This window comes from Geotrypetes seraphini, chromosome 6, assembly GCF_902459505.1.
Source record: "Geotrypetes seraphini chromosome 6, aGeoSer1.1, whole genome shotgun sequence".
NCBI lineage: Eukaryota > Metazoa > Chordata > Amphibia > Gymnophiona > Dermophiidae > Geotrypetes > Geotrypetes seraphini.
The window spans coordinates 156,945,121-156,967,810 of record NC_047089.1 but is presented as its reverse complement, the minus strand read 5'-3'; the positions used below and the strand labels follow the sequence as shown (position 1 = coordinate 156,967,810).

The 22,690-nt window shown below is 42.6% G+C and overlaps 1 protein-coding gene across 2 annotated transcripts in view; it reads left to right on the top strand.

Moving 5' to 3' along the window:
* Positions 1–22,690, top strand: part of UPF3A (UPF3A regulator of nonsense mediated mRNA decay) — a 105,241-nt gene that overhangs the window by 33,192 nt on the left and 49,359 nt on the right. For both annotated transcript variants that reach the window (XM_033949559.1, XM_033949558.1), the window contains exons 4-5: positions 2,170–2,268; positions 13,428–13,538. In XM_033949559.1, the coding sequence (XP_033805450.1) occupies positions 2,170–2,268; positions 13,428–13,538 (210 nt within the window). The remainder of the gene's footprint in view (positions 1–2,169; positions 2,269–13,427; positions 13,539–22,690) is intronic.

The window sequence follows — 22,690 nt, the reverse complement described above, 5'->3', positions numbered from 1 at the left end:
TTCAGTTTTGAATTACCTGTTGCACTTATCTCACTCTGGCCTCAAATCCACATCTATTAGAGTCCACCTAAGTGTCATTGCTGCTTTTCATCAGCCTATTGAAGGGAAACCCCTCTCTACTCATCCTGTGGTTTCCAGATTTATGAAAGGACTTTTCAATATCTAATCGCCGCTCAAGCCGCCTCCAGTGGTTTGGGATCTCAATTTTGTACTTACTCAATTGATGAAGCCTCCATTCAAACCAATAGATTAGGCTCATTTGAAATATCTCACTTGGAAAGTGGTTTATCACCTCTGCTAGACATGTCAGTGAGCTACAAGCTTTAGTGGCAGATCCACTTTTTACAGTATTCCATCATGACAAGGTGGTCCTCCATACTCATCCAAAATTCTTACCTAAAGTGGTTTCAGAATTTAATCTCAATCAATCCATTGTTCTTCCAGTGTTTTTTCCAAAGCCTCGTTCTCATCCTGGAGAAATAGCGCTTCATACTCTGGACTGTAAACGTGCTTTAGCTTTCTACTTGCAACACACTCAACCTCACAGAACTGCTATTTACCTGTGGTAGGTATTATTAATCTTATATGGTAAATGAATATATCACTATTTTTACTATTTTGGGATGGTATTTTCTGTAACGGGAGGGGAGGGGAGGGGATGGGAGGGGTTTTTATTCTAATAATAATTGTTTTCCAAATAATTGTTTAGATATTAGGTGTATTACATAATAATTAAGATATTGTGGAACATAAGTATGGTTTGGAATGTTGTATTTGATGTATTACATGAAAGATAATCAAGTGTGTATTTATAAGTTCATATGTTTTTATCTGATACACTTGTTGTTATATACAAAAATAAATAAAGAATTCTAAAAAAAAAAAAAAAAAGAACTGCTCCTCAACTTTTCATCTCCTTTGATCCAAATAAGTTAGGGCATCCTGTTTCCAAGCGAACCATCTCCAACTGGATGGCTGCATGCATCTCTTTATGCTATGCTCAGGCTGGTCTCCCTCTGCAGGGTCGAGTTTCGGGCCATAAAGTTAGAACGATGGCGGCGTCTGTAGCTTTCCTCAGATCAACTCCTATTGAGGAAATCTGCATACATTCACCTCTCACTATTGTCTGGATACTTTCTCCAGACAGGATGGCCATTTTGGCCAGGCAGTTTTACAGCATTTATTCTCCTAAATTGCCAACTCTCCCACCATCCCATTCTGGTTAGCTTGGAGGTCACCCACATGTTGAGAATATACTGCCTGCTTGTCCTGGGATAAAGCAGTTACTTACCGTAACAGTTGTTATCCAGGGACAGCAGGCAGATATTCTCACAACCCACCCACCTCCCCTGATTGGCTTCTTAGCTAGCTATCTAAACTGAGGTACCCAGAGGAGACGCACGACCTAGTTTGGCGGGAAGGCACTCGCGCATGCACGGTGCAGTATTCATGAACTGTTTGAAGTTCTACAAGCAAGTCTGCTTGCTAGGCTGTCTGCTACAGGGCTCCGTGGATGACGTCACCCACATGTTGATAATATCTGCCTGCTGTTCCTGGATAACAACTGTTATGGTAAGTAACTGTGCTTTATGGTATTGGTATAAAAGCAGAGCAACAATGGTCTGGAAATAACATAACTTTTTGTGACAATAACAGGATGACTACCTCCTTTTGGACGTTTTTTGATAATTGACAGTTTCCCTGCTTCTACTTTCAATGTTTAAGGCCTTAGGCCAAAAGGGGACTTAGATGTTTTTTTTGATTATGCCCCTCCACGTGTTTTATTTAAGTCCAATTGATTGTACCTGTTGATGCACTTATTGTAAGTTTGAAAATGAATTAAGAGTTTATTTAAAAAAAGAAATTCTATATTTGTGCGTTTATAAATTCTGGGGTCCTTTTATTAAGGCGTGCTAGCCAATTTAGCGCGTGCGAAATGCTAACGCGCCCATTATATTCTATGGACGCATTAGCATTTAGCACATGCTAAATCGACTAGCGCACCTTAGTTAAAAAGGGGGGTCTATATTTGTGTGTTTATAATATTGATTTCATAACATAAAATTCAATAAGTAACATGTATTTATTCAAATTAATATTATACTAAAAAAATATTAAACATTTACGAATGTAAAATATTAAAGCATTTGTTGCTTCATCTTTCTACAGGTCAAGAGTATCCAGCTGTTGTAGAATTTGCCCCATTCCAAAAGTTTTCAAAAAAAAAACTGAAGAAAAAAGATGCAAAAGCAGGGAGCATTGAAGAAGGTAGCCTCTTTATATTTAACCGTCATTCAGAAACTTTGGGTGCCCTTTTACTAAAGTGCATAAGGCTGTTAACATTCATTTTGATGCACTTTAACAGCTAACACAGAAAGGTGTTAACAGCCAACATGGTGTATGTACAATTAGTGTGTGGTAAATAGCATGTTTAAGCCATTATTTGAAATGGAGTAGAACTGGGCAGGGAATGATGAATGAACATGGAAAAACCAAACAAAAACTGCAGGCTATGTACAGGATGCAGGCAATGTTTATTGTACCAATGCAGTAAATATACAACCTTATTACCAACCAAGGGACCCGACACCATCCGTGTTTCAGATAACACGCCTTCCTCAGGGGTCCATGGTAAATAAGGTATGAAACAAACTGCAAAAAAAGGTAGGTAACAAACAAATGCCTGTATAAATCAATCCACGAAATAAAAACTTCAGGGTGGATTTTCCTCTTGTTGCCAAATGAACATGGAAAGTATTTGGTACTGAATGTGCTGCATTCACTTTGCACTATCCCCCCAATTCTATAAAGTCCCCTTAAAATTAGGCACCTACATTGGCTTAATTGGACTTAGTTGAAAGTTAGACATCTAACTCACAAAGTGTGATTCTATAAAAAGTAGGTGCCTAGTCTAAAAAGCCTAGTTAAAAGTGAGCATGCCTAGGGATGGATTGTGGGCATGTTTTGAGACAGGTACCTGTTTTTAACTTAAGTGTTGTTGTGCGCCTAATATAGGCGCAGCCATTTAGGCCAAGAAACACTGGCATAAATATGGTGCGCCTAAAACACTGGTCTCAAACTCGCGGCCGCGGCCCGCCAGGTACTATTTTGAGGCTCTTGGTATGTTTATCCTAATCACAAAAGTAAAATAAAACACTGTCTTGATCATATGTCGCTTTAGCTATAAATTACAATATTATTATTAAGACTTAGCCAAAAGGAAAGATTAATAAACAATAAAGAGTTTTATTAGTATAAAGAAAACAGAATATTAATGGATACATGGAAAACTCTGCGATATGTAGGTAATTTAACATCTATTCCAATCTATAAATCGACAAATCAAACTATATGGTTAAACTCCAAGATTCAAATTGGCAGATTTAAGGTCATCTGGAAGCATTGGATGAAAGTAGGTATACGGATTTTAGGTGATGTTATTTCAAATGGTAAACTGTATTGACTTTTCACAGTTGCAACATAAATATAGTCTTAATAAATCACAAAGCTTTAGATGGTTGTAACTGAAGCAGGCCATTCAGGCAAGGTTTCCTGAATGGAAAAATCTTAATACGCAATATAGTTTAGACTTTTTATGCTTTCAGGTGGACTTCTTGGGACACCAGGCCGCACAGTGGGTGATCTCCAAGCTAAGCATAATGGGATGGAGGGAGAGCAATTTAAGAAAACAAATTTTGTAAAAGGGACAGGCCAAAATGGCCATCCCTTCTGGAGAAAGTATCCAGACAATAATGAAAGGTGAAAGTATGAACCGAGGACCAAGTGGCAGCATTGCAGATTTCCTCAATAGGAGTTGATCTGAGGAAAGCTACAGACGCCGCCATTGCTCTAACTCTGTGACCCGTGACTCGACCCTGCAGAGGGAGACCAGCCTGAGCATAGCAGAAAGAGATGCAAGCAGCCATCCAGTTGGATATGGTTTGCTTCAAGACAGGTAGTATTTGTTTGAGATAAAAGAAACAATACTAATGCACTTAAAGGTATTCTGTAGGACATTCAGAAAATACACCTTTTTATGTTCTGGACATAATTATTATGTCACTTAAAAGAGACCATAAACACGTACTGATGGTAATACCAAAATAACTTATGTCAGAGATGTGCACTGCACTGTTTATACCTGGTAAGTTAAATAAAGAGAGACCATTTTTTATTTTATTTAGCAAATATCAAATACCAATGAGCACCATTTTACCAGGTATAAAGCTTTCTAATTTTTTCTCTTCAGATATCCTCTTATAATATAACCCCTAACTAAAATATAATTGGGCTGTATGAGCCATAGCATAAAATCATTGTGAGCATGGTTTTCATAAGATACTTTCTTGTATGTGGGGGAATCTTTTTTTGGAAAGGGATATGGTACCATTTGGACTAATAGAAGGGGTGGAATAATCTCTGGAAATGGCCAATGTGCGATGTTTATTGGTGTACCCCATAAGCTAAAACAGACAACACATAACAGAAACAGACAAACACAGAGCTCCGGCATGCTTTCTTCCATCGGTAATGATTCAGGGTTGAATTTAATCTGTAAATAAGCACACTATTAATCAAAAGAGTCATAAACAAATTTGGTATCCATTGGATTCCCACTATCAGGTCACAGTGCTGGAAGTATTTTAAATATGGCACAGTGAAATTGGTTCTCCTGACCATGTCTGGATACTAAGCTTCTAAAAAAAAGAGAGATAGAAACTTAAGTTCTTGCTGGTCTCCTTTCTTTCTTCTTTTATTTCAAAGCTCTGTCACACAATCATAAGAGAATGCAAGCAGGGACGTTTTCATCTATAAAACATACAAGAGAGGTTTACGTGCAGGTACAGTGGTTCACAATGTTAGTGTTTGAGGTAAAAGACACATTTGCAAAATCACTTGGAGTGCAACTTCCTTATACTATCTAACGAAACTTTATACATTATAAAGGTCACTTAGCAATATTTCTACTTTTTTATTGTCCAACCTACCCCATATGTTACCCCAGATGTGAAATATGTTGCCTCCAGAATCCAAAAAGGCCCAAGTCTGTTTTTTACTTTGGGGAGAAGGGAAGTTTACAATTTTCTGTTTAACTTTCTCTATCACCTCTCAGCATCCTTTTGCCCACTTTCTACTATAATCTTGTGATAGAAAGTGGGACTATGTAAGTATTTTTGTGGTAGTCTGGTAGATGTATATTGCTTCTCTTGCCAAGTGAATGCAAATTGTTCTGGACATAGCTCCACTATAGGAATAGTAAAAAATGCATTGGTTCATGTTTACAATTTTAGTGGAGATCGGTACTACTATTGGTTTGGATAATTTCCCCACCACTACTGATCTCATAGGAATATCTGGCAATTTACCAAAACTATAGATTCCATCGGAAAGCTGTAATGTTAACCCTTTTAGGATATCTAGCCCTATTATATTTTAAGGAATCCCATAGATTAATACAGTATATTCCCAAATTGGTAATTGTCCAATTTTAAAATTTGTAAATTTTTTTTTTCTTCCTGCTTGTATAATTTTCCCCCCAATCCTGATATTTATATTCCTCCACCCCAGTGTCCACTACAGCTTGTACCTTTTGCTCCCCAGATTTCTACTAAATATTTATCTCTACCTGCAGACGCTGTTCTAATTTGGTCCAGGCAAACACTGAGGCTCGGCATTCACATTATTGATCCTCCCAACACTTCCACCCTTTTAAATCAGGATAAAGAATGGAAGCAGTTTCCTCAGGGGGAACCGTTGACACCAAAATATCCTCCCTCTCTCCTTTGTTCATTTGTGCTTGAGACATAGATTTCTTTCCCAGTCCTCTACTTTTGTACATTTCCCATAATGTCCTTGTATTTTTCCCATCTATTTCTTCCCCCTTTACACCATCTTTTATTAATTTCAAAAACATATCCCTCCGAGACACCCGATTAGCCCTGTTTGAATTGGATTGTCCTTTTCTCTTTTTATCAAAAGTATTTTGAGGTCCCCAGTCCCCCTGATCTCCTAACTGTCGGACCGCTTCTAAGGCTTCCAAAATAGTCCTGTCTATTTGATTGATCAACAAAGTTATCATTACCTGTTTGTATGCTGGTGCAGCATACTTAATAATTTTATTTCTCATGGACACAGTAAAAGGTAATGACATATATGTGTCAACGTGACCTATTACTAAGGCTGCCTTCATAGCCTCCTCCTTAATTCTCATTTGAGCATCTTTTAATGTATACCAAATTTTATCATTTGAGGGCCAATCAGATTCAAGTGGATATCGCCTCGTGACACCCCTACTAATTATCTCTAATAAAGACCATTGGGCATATTTTGCAGGATAAGGATCCTCCCGCAACACATTTTGCACTGCTACTTCTTGACTAATTTGAACAAATTTAGGGGCATCTGTGGCATCCAACATAATCCCTGCTGCGCCCAGCTCCTGCACCCGAATTACCCATTGTATTAGTGGTTCCCCAGGCTGCTGTGTAAAGCGTGCCATCGTATCCATGATTTCATGTGGAGTAACATCCTCCATAACATTATTTCTAGTTAGATTTTCTCCTGTTCGCAGATTTCCCTGTAATCTTTGTCTCCTCACAGGCTCTGCTTCTAAACTTTCTGCCTGTTCTCCTTCAACACATATATCCTCCTCACTGTTATTAGAATTTGAATCCCAAATATCCCCATCCCGTTTGTTTGGATTCCAATCATCCAGCAGATAATAAATTAAGATTTTAACTTTTCTGTAACTCACTTTCCGCCTCCGTTTCTTATATTTATATTGTGCACATTGCACCGCTGCCTTTTCTGTTACATTTTGATAGGTGTCTACCTTATCCATTAACAACTTATTCTGACATTTCTAATCTTAATGTATATTTTCTGTAAACCGCTTAGAACCTAACGGATGTAGCGGTATATAAGAAATAAATTACATTACATTACATTACATTGTAGCATTTTAATGGCATGCTGTTGATTACACCTTTTCTTTCCCAGCTCTCCTAATTTCAATTGTAATTCCTGTTTAGCTTCATGCAAATTCCTCCAGTCTGACAAAATCATCCTTCCTTGTCTAGAAATTCCTTCTTGCTCTTCTCCTTTTGAGATTTTCACCTTTTTTAAGGAGGCACATAATTCATGTGGATCCCCACTTCCAAAAGTACAGGATTCACTTAATCCTGCTTCTACAGACCACTCAGTGGCCATTAATTTACCTATACTGTCATTCCCATTCGGAATGGAGGGATTGGGAGCCTGCTCCTCAACCCCTTGTTTTCTAGGTAGCTTTTCTGATCACATTGATCACCCTACTTCTGGTACCAATATGTTCCGCCACTTATTTCTGTCAAATGGGATGATCAGTGACACTCAGAAAAGCACACAGACAATATAAAGCATAAACAATAACACTTTATTATACTTATATATATAGATGAATATAAGAATAAAATAGCATCACCGTATCTCAGGCAAACACTCTTCCTTCACAATTGGGAATCCCTCAATTGATAGGCGAGTAGACACGGGAGACTGCCCCTTTAGACATCTTTTAATTCTGTTCCTGGAGACGTCTTGGATTCTAATGTTAGGAGCAGAATCCCGTCCCTATAAAGGGTGAACGTTGTTGAGTTCAAAAGCATAAACAGCTGGTCCTGCTATTACGATTAGTAAAACAGCTGGTCCTGTTCTTTTGTTCTTTGTTTTGACAACACCCAGGTCAAGGAGGTGTTACAGAGCCCGGTTTCCCATCTGGCTTTACTGATGTTATTTGAGAGACACGCAGGCAAAAGGAAGTCAGGATGTCAGAAAAGCAGACTTTGATGTTATCAAGGAGGTGTTACAGAGCCCGGTTTCCCATCTGGCTTTACTGATGTTATTTGAGAGACACGCAGGCAAAAGGAAGTCAGGATGTCAGATAAGCAGAGAGGTGTTGAAGAAATCAGCTTCCCATCTGATTTTCCTTTTGATGTTGTTTGGACAACATTCAGGTCAGATAAGCAGACTTGAGGAGACATATTACGTAGTTTCAATTACCCCCTAGTCATGGGCATAACACATACATATTGAACAGGATTGGCCCCAGCACCGAACCCTGAGGGACTCCACTAGTCACCTTTCCTTCCTTCGAGCGACTTCCATTAACCACCACCCTCTGGCATCTGTCCGACAGCCAGTTTCTGACCCAGTTCACCACTTTGGGTCTTAACTTCAGCCCTTCAAGTTTGTTCAACAGCCTCCTATGAGGAACTGTATCAAAGGCTTTGCTGAAATCCAAGTAAATTACATCTAGCATATGTCCTCGATCCAGCTCTCTGGTCACCCAATCAAAAAATTCAATCAGGTTCGTTTGGCACGATTTACCTTTTGTAAAGCCATGTTGCCTCAGATCCTGTAACCCATTAGATTCAAGGAAGTACACTATCCTTTCTTTCAGCAACACTTCCATTATTTTTCCAACAACTGAAGTGAGGCTCACCGGCCTGTAGTTTCCTGCTTCATCCCTGTGACCACTTTTATGAATAGGGACCACATCCGCTCTCCTCCAATCCCCAGGAATCACTCCCGTCTCCAGAGATTTGTTGAACAAGTCTTTAATAGGACTCGCCAGAACCTCTATGAGCTCCCTTAGTATCCTGGGATGGATCCCGTCTGGTCACATCGCTTTGTCCACCTTCAGTTTTTCAAGTTGCTCATAAACACCCTCCTCTGTGAACGGCGCAGAATCTACTCCATTTTCTTGTGTAACTTTGCCAGACAATCTCGGTCCTTCTCCAGGATTCAAGTTTTATTATTTTTAATATACCGACCATCGACAAGTATTTAGCCGGTTTACAATGCTAAAAATAAAAGGTTAAAATAATAATTATAGGTGGGGGAAGAGTGAACATTAAAAGACAATTTACAAATACAAACGAGCTTCAGGGTAGAAAGGGGAAGGGGGGGTCGATAATTACATCATTAAAAACAAAATTAAAAGAAAAGGCAGGGGGTATAACATCAGGAACGAGGATCGCTTCTTAAAAGCGGCTGAGATAAATTTTGCTAGCTGTTGGAGAGGAAGTATTTAAAGGCTGTGGTATGCTTCTTGAAATAAGAATGTTTCTAGTTTAGTCTTGAATTTGTCGAGAATATTTTTGTGGCAGAGTTGAGGTGGCATGGCATTCCATAAAGTTGGAGCTACTACAGAGAAGTTAGTTTTCCTAGTGTAGTAGAATTCTTTGATGGAAGGGACGGTCAATAAGTTCTGATCTGCTGATCTAAGGGTCCGAGAAGGGCAGAGAGGTATGATGAGTTTATCAAGAAAAGGTGGAAGACGCAAGAGTTTGATTTTAAAGACCAGCATTAAAGTTTTATAAGTGATACAGTGTGTAATGGGTAGCCAGTGGGCTTCTTTCAGAAGAGGAGTAACATGATCATATTTCCTTACCTTATGAATAAGTTTAATTGCCGAATTTTGGATGAGCTGCAGACGAAGTAGTTCTTTTTGGGGAATTCCATTTTATAGAGAACTAGCTGATGCCCCGGCGTTGCACGGGTATTTAATTATAGCAATAACACTGTAAATGGATTCAAATAAAGATACTTTATAGTGGTGAATGAAAGTATTTTTTTACAGCTTAATAAAAAGTACAATATTCAAATTATAAAGTGAAATATTTGACAAAATGAATACAATACAACTAACGCAAAACGTGATTATAAACAACAATTTTAGTTTCACCTCCTGGAGCAAGAACATATAAATTCTTGGGTGAACCCACCCTTGAGCAAGCAAAATAGAGTTGTGGGCCGTGAGACCCCCAGAACATATCACCCCAGGTAGTGAGGGATCTGCATACCAAGTTTCGTCCAAATTGGTCACAGTGAGAATGGCAGCTTTTTACATTTTTTCCATTGACATAAATGGGTGAAATCTGATTTTCTGTTTGTAGCTCCGCCCACGTGTGCAGGAGGGCCGCGAGACCCCCAGAACATATCACCCCAGGTAGTGAGGGATCTGCATACCAAGTTTCGTTCAAATCGGTCAAGCCATTTGTGAATTACTGTGAGAATGGCAGCTTTTTACATTTTTTCCATTGACATGAATGGGTGAAATCAGATTTTCTGTTTGTAGCTCTGCCCACATGTGCAGGGGGGCCGGGAGACACCCAGAACATATCACCCCAGGTAGTGAGGGATCTGCATACCAAGTTTCGTTCAAATCGGTCAAGCCGTTTGTGAATTACTGTGAGAATGGCAGCTTTTTACATTTTTTCCATTGACATGAATGGGTGAAATCTGATTTTCAGTTTGTAGCTCCGCCCACGTGTGCAGGTGGGCCGTGAGACCCCCAGAACATATCACCCCAGGTAGTGAGGGATCTGCATACCAAGTTTCGTCCAAATTGGTCACAGTGAGAATGGCAGCTTTTTACATTTTTTCCATTGACATGAATGGGTGAAATCTGATTTTCTGTTTGTAGCTCCACCCACGTGTGCAGGGGGGCTGGGAGACACCCAGAACATATCACCCCAGGTAGTGAGGGATCTGCATACCAAGTTTCGTTCAAATCGGTCAAGCCGTTTGTGAATTACTGTGAGAATGGCAGCTTTTTACATTTTTTCCATTGACATGAATGGGTGAAATCTGATTTTCTGTTTGTAGCTCCGCCCACGTGTGCAGGGGGGCCGGGAGACACCCAGAACATATCACCCCAGGTAGTGAGGGATCTGCATACCAAGTTTCGTTCAAATCGGTCAAGCCGTTTTTGAATTACTGTGAGAATGGCAGCGTTTTACATTTTTTCCATTGACATGAATGGGTGAAATCCGATTTTCTGTTTGTAGCTCCGCCCACGTGTGCAGGTGGGCCGCGAGACCCCCAGAACATATCACCACAGGTAGTGAGGGATCTGCATACCAATTTTTGTTCAAATCGGTCAAGCCGTTTTTGAATTACTGTGAGAATGGCAGCTTTTTACATTTTTTCCATTGACATGAATGGGTGAAATCTGATTTTATGTTTGTAGCTCCGCCCACGTGTGCAGGTGGGCCGCGAGACCCCCAGAACATATCATCCCAGGTAGTGAGGGATCTGCATACCAAGTTTCGTTCAAATCGGTCAAGCCATTTTTGCGTGATCGCGGCACATACACACACACATACATACACACATACATACCTCCGATTTTATATATATATAGATTACAGTAGTCTAGATGAGAAATGACCAATGAGTTTTGAGAATTGAAGTTAGGGTACGGATAAGCCAAAGTTTGTAGAAGCAGGTTTTTACAACGGAACTTATCTGGTCATGAAAGGTTAAATCATTGTCTACAGTTACTCCGAGCAGTTTTATCTTTGATTCCATTTTTACTGGGCAAGATTTAATGGAGATTTTTCCTTTTATTATTTTGTTGTTCCTGATCGGGAAGAATATACCACAGGATTTATTGATGTTAAGGGAAAGTTTATTTATGTGAATCACTGATTTTGTCCAGTTTGGTATTAATTTCTTGTATTTCGTTTACTCTTGAAGAATCAACAGGGTGGAGTAGTTAAATGTCAGCTGCATATGCAAAAATAGTAAAGCCGATGGACTGAGCTAGGGTGAGAAGAGGAGCAATGAAAATATTAAATAGTAAAGGAGAAAGGATAGAACCTTGGGGGACGCCATAAGTTTGAACAATGGGTGGTGTGGAATTAATAAACTATTACTAAAATATGGTTGGTTACTTTGGCGTGTCTTAAATGTAAGTAATACAATTTTGTAACTAATCCTGTGTTCTACAGGCAACAAGTGTGCTTTACACAGGAGGGGGGAAATGAGGTCGTATTTTTTGGCATTAAATATAATTTTTATTGCAGTGTTTTGTACAATTTGGAAGCATCTTAGTTCTTTTTTTGTTATAATCAATATATGATATCACTAAGGAATGGATTAGGATGTTTAAAGAAGAAGGTTCTAACAATTTAGCAAGTAATTTGATTATTCGCAATCTATGGAAACAACGCTGGACTACTGAACTAATGTGAAGATGATAGGTAAATTTGCTATCAAAAGTGATCTCTAGGAGTTTTAAGGAGTTTACAGTTTTAATGTTTGAGGAGTTGAGTTTAAGGGGAGCCTGGATCGACAGATCTTCTTTGATAGGGAAGATCATTACTTTGGATTTTTCCACATTGAGGGCTAGCATATTTGAGATAAAAGTGAGATAAGGGTGGAGGGAGGTATTTGAAGTAGAAAGAAAAAGAGGGAAGTCATCAAGAAAGTGTTAATAAAGTTCAAGAAGAATCTAAGAATTTTAGAGGGTGACAGCTTTTCTTTTTTACAGAGGTTATACTGAGGATGTAGAAAGATTATTGCCTAAGTTGAAGTTTAGTGTCAAATCCAACATGTAACAGTTTAATAGATATTACAAAATCCCAACAAGATCCTAGTTTCATCATCCACATGTGTCTTCTTCAGGGGACACTGAAACATAGAAATATACAAATATCATGAATAAAACACCAGCATATATAATTAAGAGATAAATGTATATGCATTACATTGTGTCGTTTTATTTTTGATATATGTAATTATAAACAGCATGCCTATTTTAAAAAATAAAATCAAAACAAAAACTCTTACAAACATGTGAAACTAAACAGAATTTTAAAAAAATATCGCCCTGCATAAACTTAGGGCTCCTTTTACTAAGGTACGCTAGCGTTTTTAGCACGCGCTGAAGATTAGCGTGCGCAAACCCCGCGCTAAACGGAAAATACTAACGCAAGTTCTATGGAGGCGTTAGCGTCTAGTGCGTGCAGCATTGTAGCGCGCACTAAGCATGTGCTAAAATCGCTAGCGTACCTTAGTAAAAGGTGCCCTTATTGTTTAAAATAGGGTTTAAAATTTAAGTTTCTGACAACTAAATTATCACCTTTTGTATGATAACACATTGGATTCAACCTTGGATTCAGCCTTGTCAGACAAGAATAGAAGGGTAGTGATAAAAGTACTCCTATTTGTTGTAAATAAGTTTTTTAAAAATAATTTTATCTTCTGTATCTGCTAAGTTTACAATCTAATTGGTGTGTACATCAGCTGTTTTCACTTTTGTATTGACTAAGGAGGATTTTAATTACTGTAAACCACTTTGAAAGTTTTTACTAATAAGCAATATATCAAGCTTGTAATAAACTTGAAAAAAGGAGGCAGAGGCTTGCAACTGTGGCCCAGTATCCTTCCATCACAATTGAATGTGAAGTTGTTCCTGGGAATATTATAGGACTATGAAATAAGGACTTTTGTATTGCTCGTTTTGTGTTGTTCCTTTCTGCTTCACATTTAAAAATTTGTACAGCACTCTGCTTTATGATTGTATTAACAGTGGTTTAGCAAATACCAAATAAACCATAAACCATACATATACAACTTTGTAATGCCTTTTTATTGTGCAGATCCAGAATACAGAAAATTTTTGGAAAGCTATTGTGCTGACGAAGAAAAAATCTGTGCCAATCCCGAGACAATGTTGGGAGAGATAGAAGCCAAGACAAGAGAACTCATAGGTTTGTTTTATTAAATGCCTTTCTGTTTTGTTCTTTTATTTTTCTTATGCAAAATAATGTCCATTTTTTGCATTGATAATGCCCTGGAACCTTCCTGAACCAACTCCTTCTTTCTGTTCCCTCTAATCTGAGTAGGGGTCTTCCAACTGCATTGCTGACAGTGAGTGTATGAAGGGATGCTTCAATATTGAGTTTTCAATCACTGGGAAAGGCAGGTTCCCTGGAGTTCTGCATAGCTTGCCTGTCCCTCACTATGGAAAATGTGACAGCACCTCCCACTAGCAGGACTGAAGGTGAAGGACTTTTGTCCATCTTAGAGGGAACAATGTTCCTTCCATTTGCTGAAAGCTACCCCTTGCAATCCCTGTGTTGCTTTGATTATCCAAAAACACAACTGACATGATTTTCACTTTTTGTCAGCTGTAGAACAGATGTCAGGAAAAAGTAAATCTCTTTAAATGGTTTTTATGTCATCCTCAAAGTCCTTTGATTATGTCAACTGGGAAGCACTGTAGAAGATCTTTCTGAGGCACAGATACCCACCAGATTTTATCACCATTTTTTGCCTGCTTCATGACAATAATCCAAATGTTGATTCTCAGTACCATGACAGACCCATTTAAAATTAACATGAGAGTTGAGAAAGGTTCCATCATTCTCTATTCCAATCAGATTTGAGTTAAACTATTGAATTGATGATGAGCTATTTAACATTACTTGACTAATGCAGAGCAAAGAACACCCTAACTTATAGTCATTGAGTTTGATTATTCTGTTGATGCTGTGGTGCGTTCTCATTCAGAAGCAGATCTTAATGCAATCATTGATGTCTTTATTGAGGCATAAGAGAAAATGGATCAATAAGAACTTCCATCAATAAATTCTCAATGAGGTGTCTGTAGCTCTGGCCATTCATATTCATGGGGTGACTGATAAATATTTGGCTTTTCCTATATCTAAAAAGTTGTATCTCACAGAAGGCTTACATCTAAAGTTGTCTCAAATGTGTAACTGCTTTCTTTAGTCACCTGAGAAACAAGTGCTCAACAACTGTGACATTATATTTCAAATCAAGTTCATGATATAGCAGTCATTATCCCAGGACAAGCAGGCAGCATATTCTCACATGTGGGTGACGTCATCCACGGAGCCCCGATGCAGACAGCTTTTCAAGCAAACTTGATTGAAGATTTCAAGTTTGCTAGTGCTGCACCACGCATGTGTGTGCCTTCCTGATCCACTAGAGGGCGCATCCCCTCCTCATGGTCTTCAGTTCTTAGTTTTCCACGGAGCCAGAAAGCCCTGTCTCTCTTCTCTGCGTTCTTATAAGTGCCTTTCTAGCACCGCGGCTTCTTTATTTTGTTAGGGAGTCGCTGTGCGTTTGTTGATTGATCGTGTATTTCTTTGTTTCAAAAAAAAAAAAAAAAAGGACTTTTTATTGTGTTTCTGCTGGTTCCACCGGCAGGCCCTTCTTGGGCCTCAGCCATGCAGCTAGGCCTCATTTGGCTGCAGCTGTATTTTTGGCCTCTCTCTGGGCTCATCTCGTGTGAGCAGGATGGCCAGGACCATTTTTCCTTCGTTGGAATCGGACTGAGTAGCTTCGATCCCCGGTAAGTCTTCTTTCTTTCTTTCTGTTCTTCTAGCTGCGTTACCTCGGTAATGCCACCGGCTGAGTCTCGGGCATTCCAGGCATCGAGTGCAGTCGTGCCCGCCTCTACGAGACCTTCGAAGCATGCCTCCTTTCATGGGAATACTCATCTCGAGGTTGCCCTTTATGGAGCGCACTGCTGCACCTTTATTACCAGTTTCATTGGTACGGTGCCGACTTCTGAACCTCGATGTGCCTCGACGTCGACTGGAGCTTCGTGCCTCGACGTCGACTGAGGCTTCGTGCCTCGACGTCGACTGAGGCTTCGTGCCTCGACGTCGACTGGGGCTTTGTGCCTCGACGTCGACTGGGGCTTCGTGCCTCGACGTCGACTGGGGCTTCGTGCCTCGACGTCCACTGAGGCTTCGTGCCTCGACGTCCACTGGGGCTTCGTACCTCGACGTCGACTGAGGCCTGGTGCCTCGTCGACTGAGGCTTGGTGCCTCGTCGACTGAGGCTTGGTGCCTCGTCGACTGAGGCTTGGTGCCTCGTCGACTGAGGCTTGGTACCTCGACGTCGACTGGGGCTTCGTACCTCGACTGAGGCTTTGTGCCTCGACCTCGACTGGGGTTTTGTGCCTCGACGTCGACTCCGGCTTTGTGCCTCGACGTCGTTTGAGGCTTTGTGCCTCGACGTCGACTGGAGCTTTGTGCCTTGACGTCGACTGTGGCTTTGTGCTTCGACGTCGACTGTGGCTTTGGGCCTCGACGTTGACTGCGGCTTGGTGCCTCGACGTCGACTGCGGCTTGGTGCCTCGACGTCGACTGCGGCTTGGTGCCTCGACGTCGACTGTGGCTTGGTGCCTCCCCGCCGCCTGAGGCCCTGTGCCTCGACGTAGGAGGCGGCTTGGTGCCTTGATGTCGTCTAAGGCTTTGTGCTTCGACTTTCTGCCTCGATGTCGACTGGGGCTTGGTGTCTCGATGTCGACTGAGGTTGGGTGTCTCGACGTCGACGGATGCTTTGTACATTCGACGTCGGCTGCGGCCATGTGCTCCGCGTCATTTGACGCTTGTGCTTCGACGGTGCCTGAGGCTTGTGCCTCGACGTCGACTGAGGCTGGGGGCCTCATTGTCGGCTGGGGATCTGTGCCTCGTCGTTGCCGAGGCTTCGTGTCTCACCGTCGACTGGAGCTTTGTGACTTGACGTCGCTTGGGGCTTTGCCCTTTGGTTGGCGGTGGCCTTGTGTCTTGATGTCGACTGTGGCTTGGTGCCGCAACGTCGCTGGGGGCTTTATATCTCGGCAGCGGCTGAGGCTTTGGGCCTCGGCGTCAACTGCGGCTTTGCGCCCCGTTATCGACGGGGGCTTAGTGTCTCGATGTCGTCTGGGGCTCTGTGCCTCGGCGTCTCCGGCTCCTGTTCGAAAGGGTTCCCCGCTTTCTCTTCGGTTCATTCCGGGCAGCCGTGACGGAATCTTGTAGTATGGAGTTTGGTTGCCTGGAGGAGACTCTCTCCCTGCTCCGGCTCTATTGCTTCTGCCATGCGTTATCTCGCTTGGCGCAGAGTGTGGCTGAGGATCCGAACCTCCAGGATCGTCTCGCCACTTTTACTTGTGTGAGTTCTGCGCTTCTTGAGGCCTCTCTTGCGGTGGCCACTAACCGCCTCTCAGAACGCGACCGGTCCTTCGCCTATCGGGACGCCTTCAGCTGAATCCCGTCTGCCTTGGTGGTTTGGACTCCTTCTCCGGAGGGGCCCTCCGGATACCTTTCTTGTGTTCTCGGCCTCCTTCGCAGCAGCTGCAATAGCTGCAGCAGCGCCGGGTTATGGTCAAGTCGCCGGCTTCGGCGACTCCTGGCCGTCTTTTTGACTATTCTCGCATAGCCTCCGGGCTGCTCTCCTTCTGGGATTCCTCCCCTCCCTTCGGGAGGGGTGTCTCCGTGTCTACGCACCGGGAGTATAGCCTCGCTTCTGTCGGTTGGGCATTCCCATCCTCCCATCTGCGTCTGGTCCAGGCCCTTCGTGACCTGCACTAGTTCTAGTCCGGGAGTGGTTCAGACTCTGCCCGCCCCAGTCTCTGGAGTCCGTCGGGGCGGACCTGGACCCAGTTTGTCTGCGCTCCTTCTTGTCTCGGCCTCAGGGGGTGGCCCTTGTTTGTTTATGCCAGAAGGTGGCCCCTCTGTCCTCGGTCCGCCTCCGGTCTTTTCTGCCTCAGCAGGCCGCCTGTCTGCGCTTGAGTCAGCTGGTGTCTCCGCAGTCTTCGGCCTCGGCCGAGCTGATATTGATCCTTTTGGGATCATGGGTCTCCACGGTTCATGTCCCGATGTTCGCCTGGTTTCATCTTCGTGTTCCCCGCTGGACCCGAGCATCTCAGTGGTGGCAGGATCGGGATCCCGCTTCCAAGTACATTGTGGTGCCTCCCTCCTTGACACGCTTGTTTCGTTGGTGTGCCACCTCTTCGTATCCCCGCATCAGAAGGTTCTGCCGATGAACTCCTCGGCATAGGCTTAGGGGTGCACCTCGACGGCCTTCGAACTCAGGGTCTTTGGTCGGGTGCGGGCCGTCGCAGCCGCATCAATCTGCTGGAGCTCCGGGCCATTTATAATGCCGGGGTGGATTTTCGTTATTGGTTGCAAGATTGCGGGGTCCTGGTGCGTCCCGACATCCCGGTGGCGATGTATTCTGTGACCAAGCCAGGGTGTACAGGTTCCCTGTTACTTTGCAGGGGAGCCCTTCATTATTGGCAGGGGGCGTTACATCACTACTTATTTCTTTGGGCGGTGTATTTCCGGGGCGAGCAGCATTGTCTGGTGGACACGTTGAGTCGCCCTTCTCGGCCGCATGAATGGTCGCTCCATTCTCAGACTCTGCGGCATGTGGTTGTTCGGTGGGGAACCCCACAGGTAGTTCTGTTCACTTCGCCCCTCACTCACTGGTTGCCTCGATATTGCTCGAGGATGTTCTCCCGGGTCCGCATCGAGGTGGATGCTTTCCTTCTCGATTGGATGGGCAGGTTCCTCTATGCGTTCCCTCCCTTTACTCTGATTCTCAGATCTTTGATGCACCTCCTGTCGGGCTGCGCCACCATGATCTTGCTGGCTTCTCTGTGGCCCTGACAGCTGTGGTTCTCCCTGCTCCTTCAGCGTGTCAGGGAGCCTCTGCTTCTACCTATGTTCCCTTCTCTGCTGTCTCAGTGTTGAGGTTTCTGTTGCCTCCCAATCTGCAGTCTCTACACTTATCAGCTTGGTTCCTCGCAACGTGCCTCCCTCCTTCTGTTTCTCTCAGTCAGTGGGGATATTCTCGAGGCTTCTCGTATGGGCTCCACTCGGCAATGCTTTTCCCAGGAATGCTCCTGATTTGCTGCGTGGTGTGCTGAGCACTGCATGGATCCACTCTCTGCCTCCTTCCCTTCAGTGCTGGATTTTCTGTTCCACTTGTCTCGGTCTGGTCTCAAATCGACATCTATCGGAGTCCACCTCTGTGCGATTGTTGCCTTTCCTTGGCCGCTGAATAGGAAGCTGCTCTTCGTCCATCCGACGGTTTCCCGCTTTCTGAAGGGTCTCTTCAATGTTCATCCTCCGCTCAAGCCCCCTCCGGTGGTTTGGGATCTTAGGGTGGTCCTGGCTCAATTGGTGAAACCTCCATTTGAACCCATTGATAACGCTCTTTTGATCTGTTTCACCTGGCGGGTGGTATTCCTGGTTGGTCTCACGTCTGTTCGTAGAGTCCGTGAGCTGCAACTTCTGGTTGCGGACCCGTCTTCTGCTGTATTTTATCAGGACGCAGTGGTCCTGCGTACTCATTACAAGTTCTTGCCCAAGAAGGTTTCGGACTTTCATCTCAATCGTTCCATTGTTCTTCCGGTCTTTTTTCCGAAGCCCCACTCTCATCCTGGCGTGGTGGCGCTTTATACGATTGACTGTAAGAGGGCGTTGGCTTTTTATCTTCAACGCACTCAGTCTCATCGGACGGTTCCTCAATTGTTTTTGTCCTTCGACCCTACTCGGGTGGGACGCCCTGTTTCCCAGCGCACCTCGTCCAACTGGTTGGCTGCTGGTTTGCTACGTTCAGGCTGGTCTCGCGCTGCATGGTCGAGTCCCGGGACATAGAGTCCGAGCGATGGCGGCTTCTGTAGCTTTCCTCAGGTCAACGCCTATCGAGATTTGCAAGGCTGCCACTTGGTCTTCGGTTCATTCTTTCACCTCCCACTACTGTCTGGATACTCTGTCCAGGAGCAACGGCCGGTTTGGCCAGTCGGTTTTGCGTAATCTGTTTTCTTGAATTGCCAACTTCCCTCCGTCCCTTTTTGGTTAGCTTGGAGGTCACCCACATGTGAGAATATGCTGCTTGCTTGCCCTGGGATAAAGCACAGTTACTTACCGTAACAGGTGTTATCCAGGGACAGCAGGCAGATATTCTCACAACCTGCCCGCCTCCCCAAGGTTGGCTTCTTTGCTAGCTATCTAAACTGAAGACCATGAGGAGGGGATGCGCCCTCTAGTGGATCAGGAAGGCACACACATGCGTGGTGCAGCACTAGCAAACTTGAAATCTTCAATCAAGTTTGCTTGAAAAGCTGTCCGCATCGGGGCTCCGTGAATGACGTCACCCACATGTGAGAATATCTGCCTGCTGTCCCTGGATAACACCTGTTACGGTAAGTAACTGTGCTTTATCTATACACTATTAAACATAGCAGAGAAATGACAATATACAGGAAAAACCTAAGGATACTGGAGAAGTAAAATCCATGTTGCTTTAGATAGATCCATTGAATCAAATCAGAAGAAAAACATATCAACATTGGCATCATCTAGCAAACAAATACCATGAGCATCAAGACAATGATGGCTGGACATTAACTTTGCTGAGCCAGCCATGCCAGCTGACTGAGTTCAGACACCCATACAAGATATTTTAATTATTGCTCAACCAAAGCATATCAAGAAGAGGAAAATGAATGTGCTTTAAGAGTGTCCTCAAAGCTACAATGAAGAAATGGAACATCAATACCATCATAGTTTTCTTCAAAAAGATTCCTTATCCTAGGACAAGCAGGCAGCATATTCTTACATGTGGGTGATGTCATCCATGGAGCCCAATACAGACAGTGGTAAAAGTGTGTTACCATTTTAAGTTTTTAGAAACTTCGCAACTGCCCGCACTGTGCATGCACAAATGCATTCCTGCCTGACTTCGGCTCGCGGTACTTCAGTTCTTTGTTTTCCATGGAGCGAAGTGCTTTTTTAAGGACTCTGTCCAGTGCGATTATTGCCTTCTCGTCAATGTCTTCTTTTTCTTGGCTTTTGGCAATTTCTTTTCATTCTATCTTTCTTAGTTTATATTCAGTTAAAAAGAAAACTTTTAATAATTTTGGTGTTCTTTTTCCTCATTTTGTACATATGGGCCTTTGGCCATTTTTTTCTCCCTCAGAGGGCTTTACTTTTTTACCAAAATTGAATTTAACCTTGCCAATTTTCCTGTCCATGTCGAAACAATTGAGTGGGTTTCAGAAATACAGTCGGTATCAGCAGCCTATTTCCATCACTGGTGTTTGCAGTGTTTGGGCCCTGCAGAAATGCTCGTTAAAGGCTCAACGCATCCAACAGGAGAAGATCTTTGGCTCGACCATGGACTCTGCAGATTGTTCCGAGCCTTTGGTACCGGTGATACTGCTATCAACATCAGAAGTTATTCTAGCATCGGGGAAGCCTGCTCAGAAGCCATCCTCTTCCTAGCAAGCGTCACAGGCCTCTACAGCATTGAATCCCTTGATGCTGGCCAAGCATCAATGCCAATGCTCTCCTTCAGTGCAGGCTGTATCTCCTTCAGGACGTGCATCCTTTTCAAGGTCACCCACCCTTTGACACCCTACTGCACTGATGGTACCAGCTATTGACCAAAGGGTACCAGTGAAAATTTTCAAGGAACAAAACAAGGGAGATCAGTGACATATTCAAATTGCACTCGACACTGGTGCTTTCATCGACTCCCTTGGTATAAGCATAGCATATTGAGGCCTCAGTGTACCGATTCCAGGTCTACACCGACATGCCACTCTGCTTCCTGTCGGCGCTCCTGCAGTAGAAATGACACTCTCCATCGAGGCACCATTCCTCCTCTTCGAGACATCATCACTCTGCATTGAAATCTCAAAGATCACCATCGAAGCGTCGACGTATTTCATCAAAATATAGAAGTTCTTCATCGAAGCATCATTGCTCTCACTCCTATGCTTCCAGATATAGAAGATCTTCACATCGTTCCTCTTCATCATCCTCATCAGATCAGTACCAACATTAAGGAAGTTCTTCTCATCTTTCCCATAGGTCATCTGAACCATATGGCTCTGATCTATCTCGTGGCTATTCTGATTCAGGTTTCTTTTTTTTATTATTATTATTTATTTATCATTTTAATACATCCTATATACAAAGATGTTTAAAGGCAATACAGAAATATTGAACTCTCTTAGTTAATCATAATACAAACTAAGAACTAAAAAAAATAAGCAACTATAACAAATCATCTAATACAGTCCACAATCTGAGGAGAAGAGACAAAATGAATAAAACCCTTCGGGAAAGAGGACATATACAAAAGAAAATCAAAATATTAGAAAATAGAGCAGTATTAAGATCTTATCCTATCCAAAAATTGATACCACATAAGTAACCTGTATCATTCGGGCTGTGTAGAGATTCCTTTGCCTTCCAGGAAAAAACCTAATTGGGCAGGTTCAAAGAAAATATATTTACTCCCCTGATAGGAGACAAAACATTTACAAGGAAATCTCAACTGGAAACCTGCCCCCAAAGCAATAACCTTTGATCTATAAAGCAAGAATTTTTTCCTTCTGGATTGTGTCCACCTCAAAACATCAGGAAATATATATATCCTTTCCCCCAAATAGGTAATCTGTTTTAAATTAAAATACAATTTCAACAACATCTTTTTATCTTGAAGAAATACCAATGAGACCAATAATGTTACCCTCCCCTGAGTTTCAATATCAGAGGACTGCAGGATAGCAGAAACATCTAATTGAACATTTTCATCTACTACAGCTTTTTCCTACTGCAATTGTTTTAAATAATAAATTTTTGGTATCGGGGGAAGACTTGCTTCTGGTATATTTAAAACATTCAACATGAAGTTCTTAAACAGTTCTTGAGATGGCATAAACTTGGCAACCGGAAAATTAAGAATCCTCAAATTCAAATTTTTCTGCTGGTTTTCCAAGTTTTCAATCTTCCTCAAAATCATCATTTTATCTGTCGTTTGTTTGGTAATTAATTTCCTAGTCTCAGTTGTCACTTTCTCTAAATTTTTTAAATCCACTTGGTGTTGCTGGGTAATAGTCTCTAAAGAACTTATCCTGGAGGTAGAATTTAGAGTTATAGAAACAAAGTTAGTGCATACCAGGTGAAGGTTCTCAATCGCAGACCAAATGGAATCCAGAGTTACAGCCTGTGGTCTCACCAACGGTTTAAGGAGGGAGATATCAGCCGGCTTTTGTATGGCTTCTGCACCAAGAGAAAAACTCTGGGCTCCTGCAACCTCGCCACCG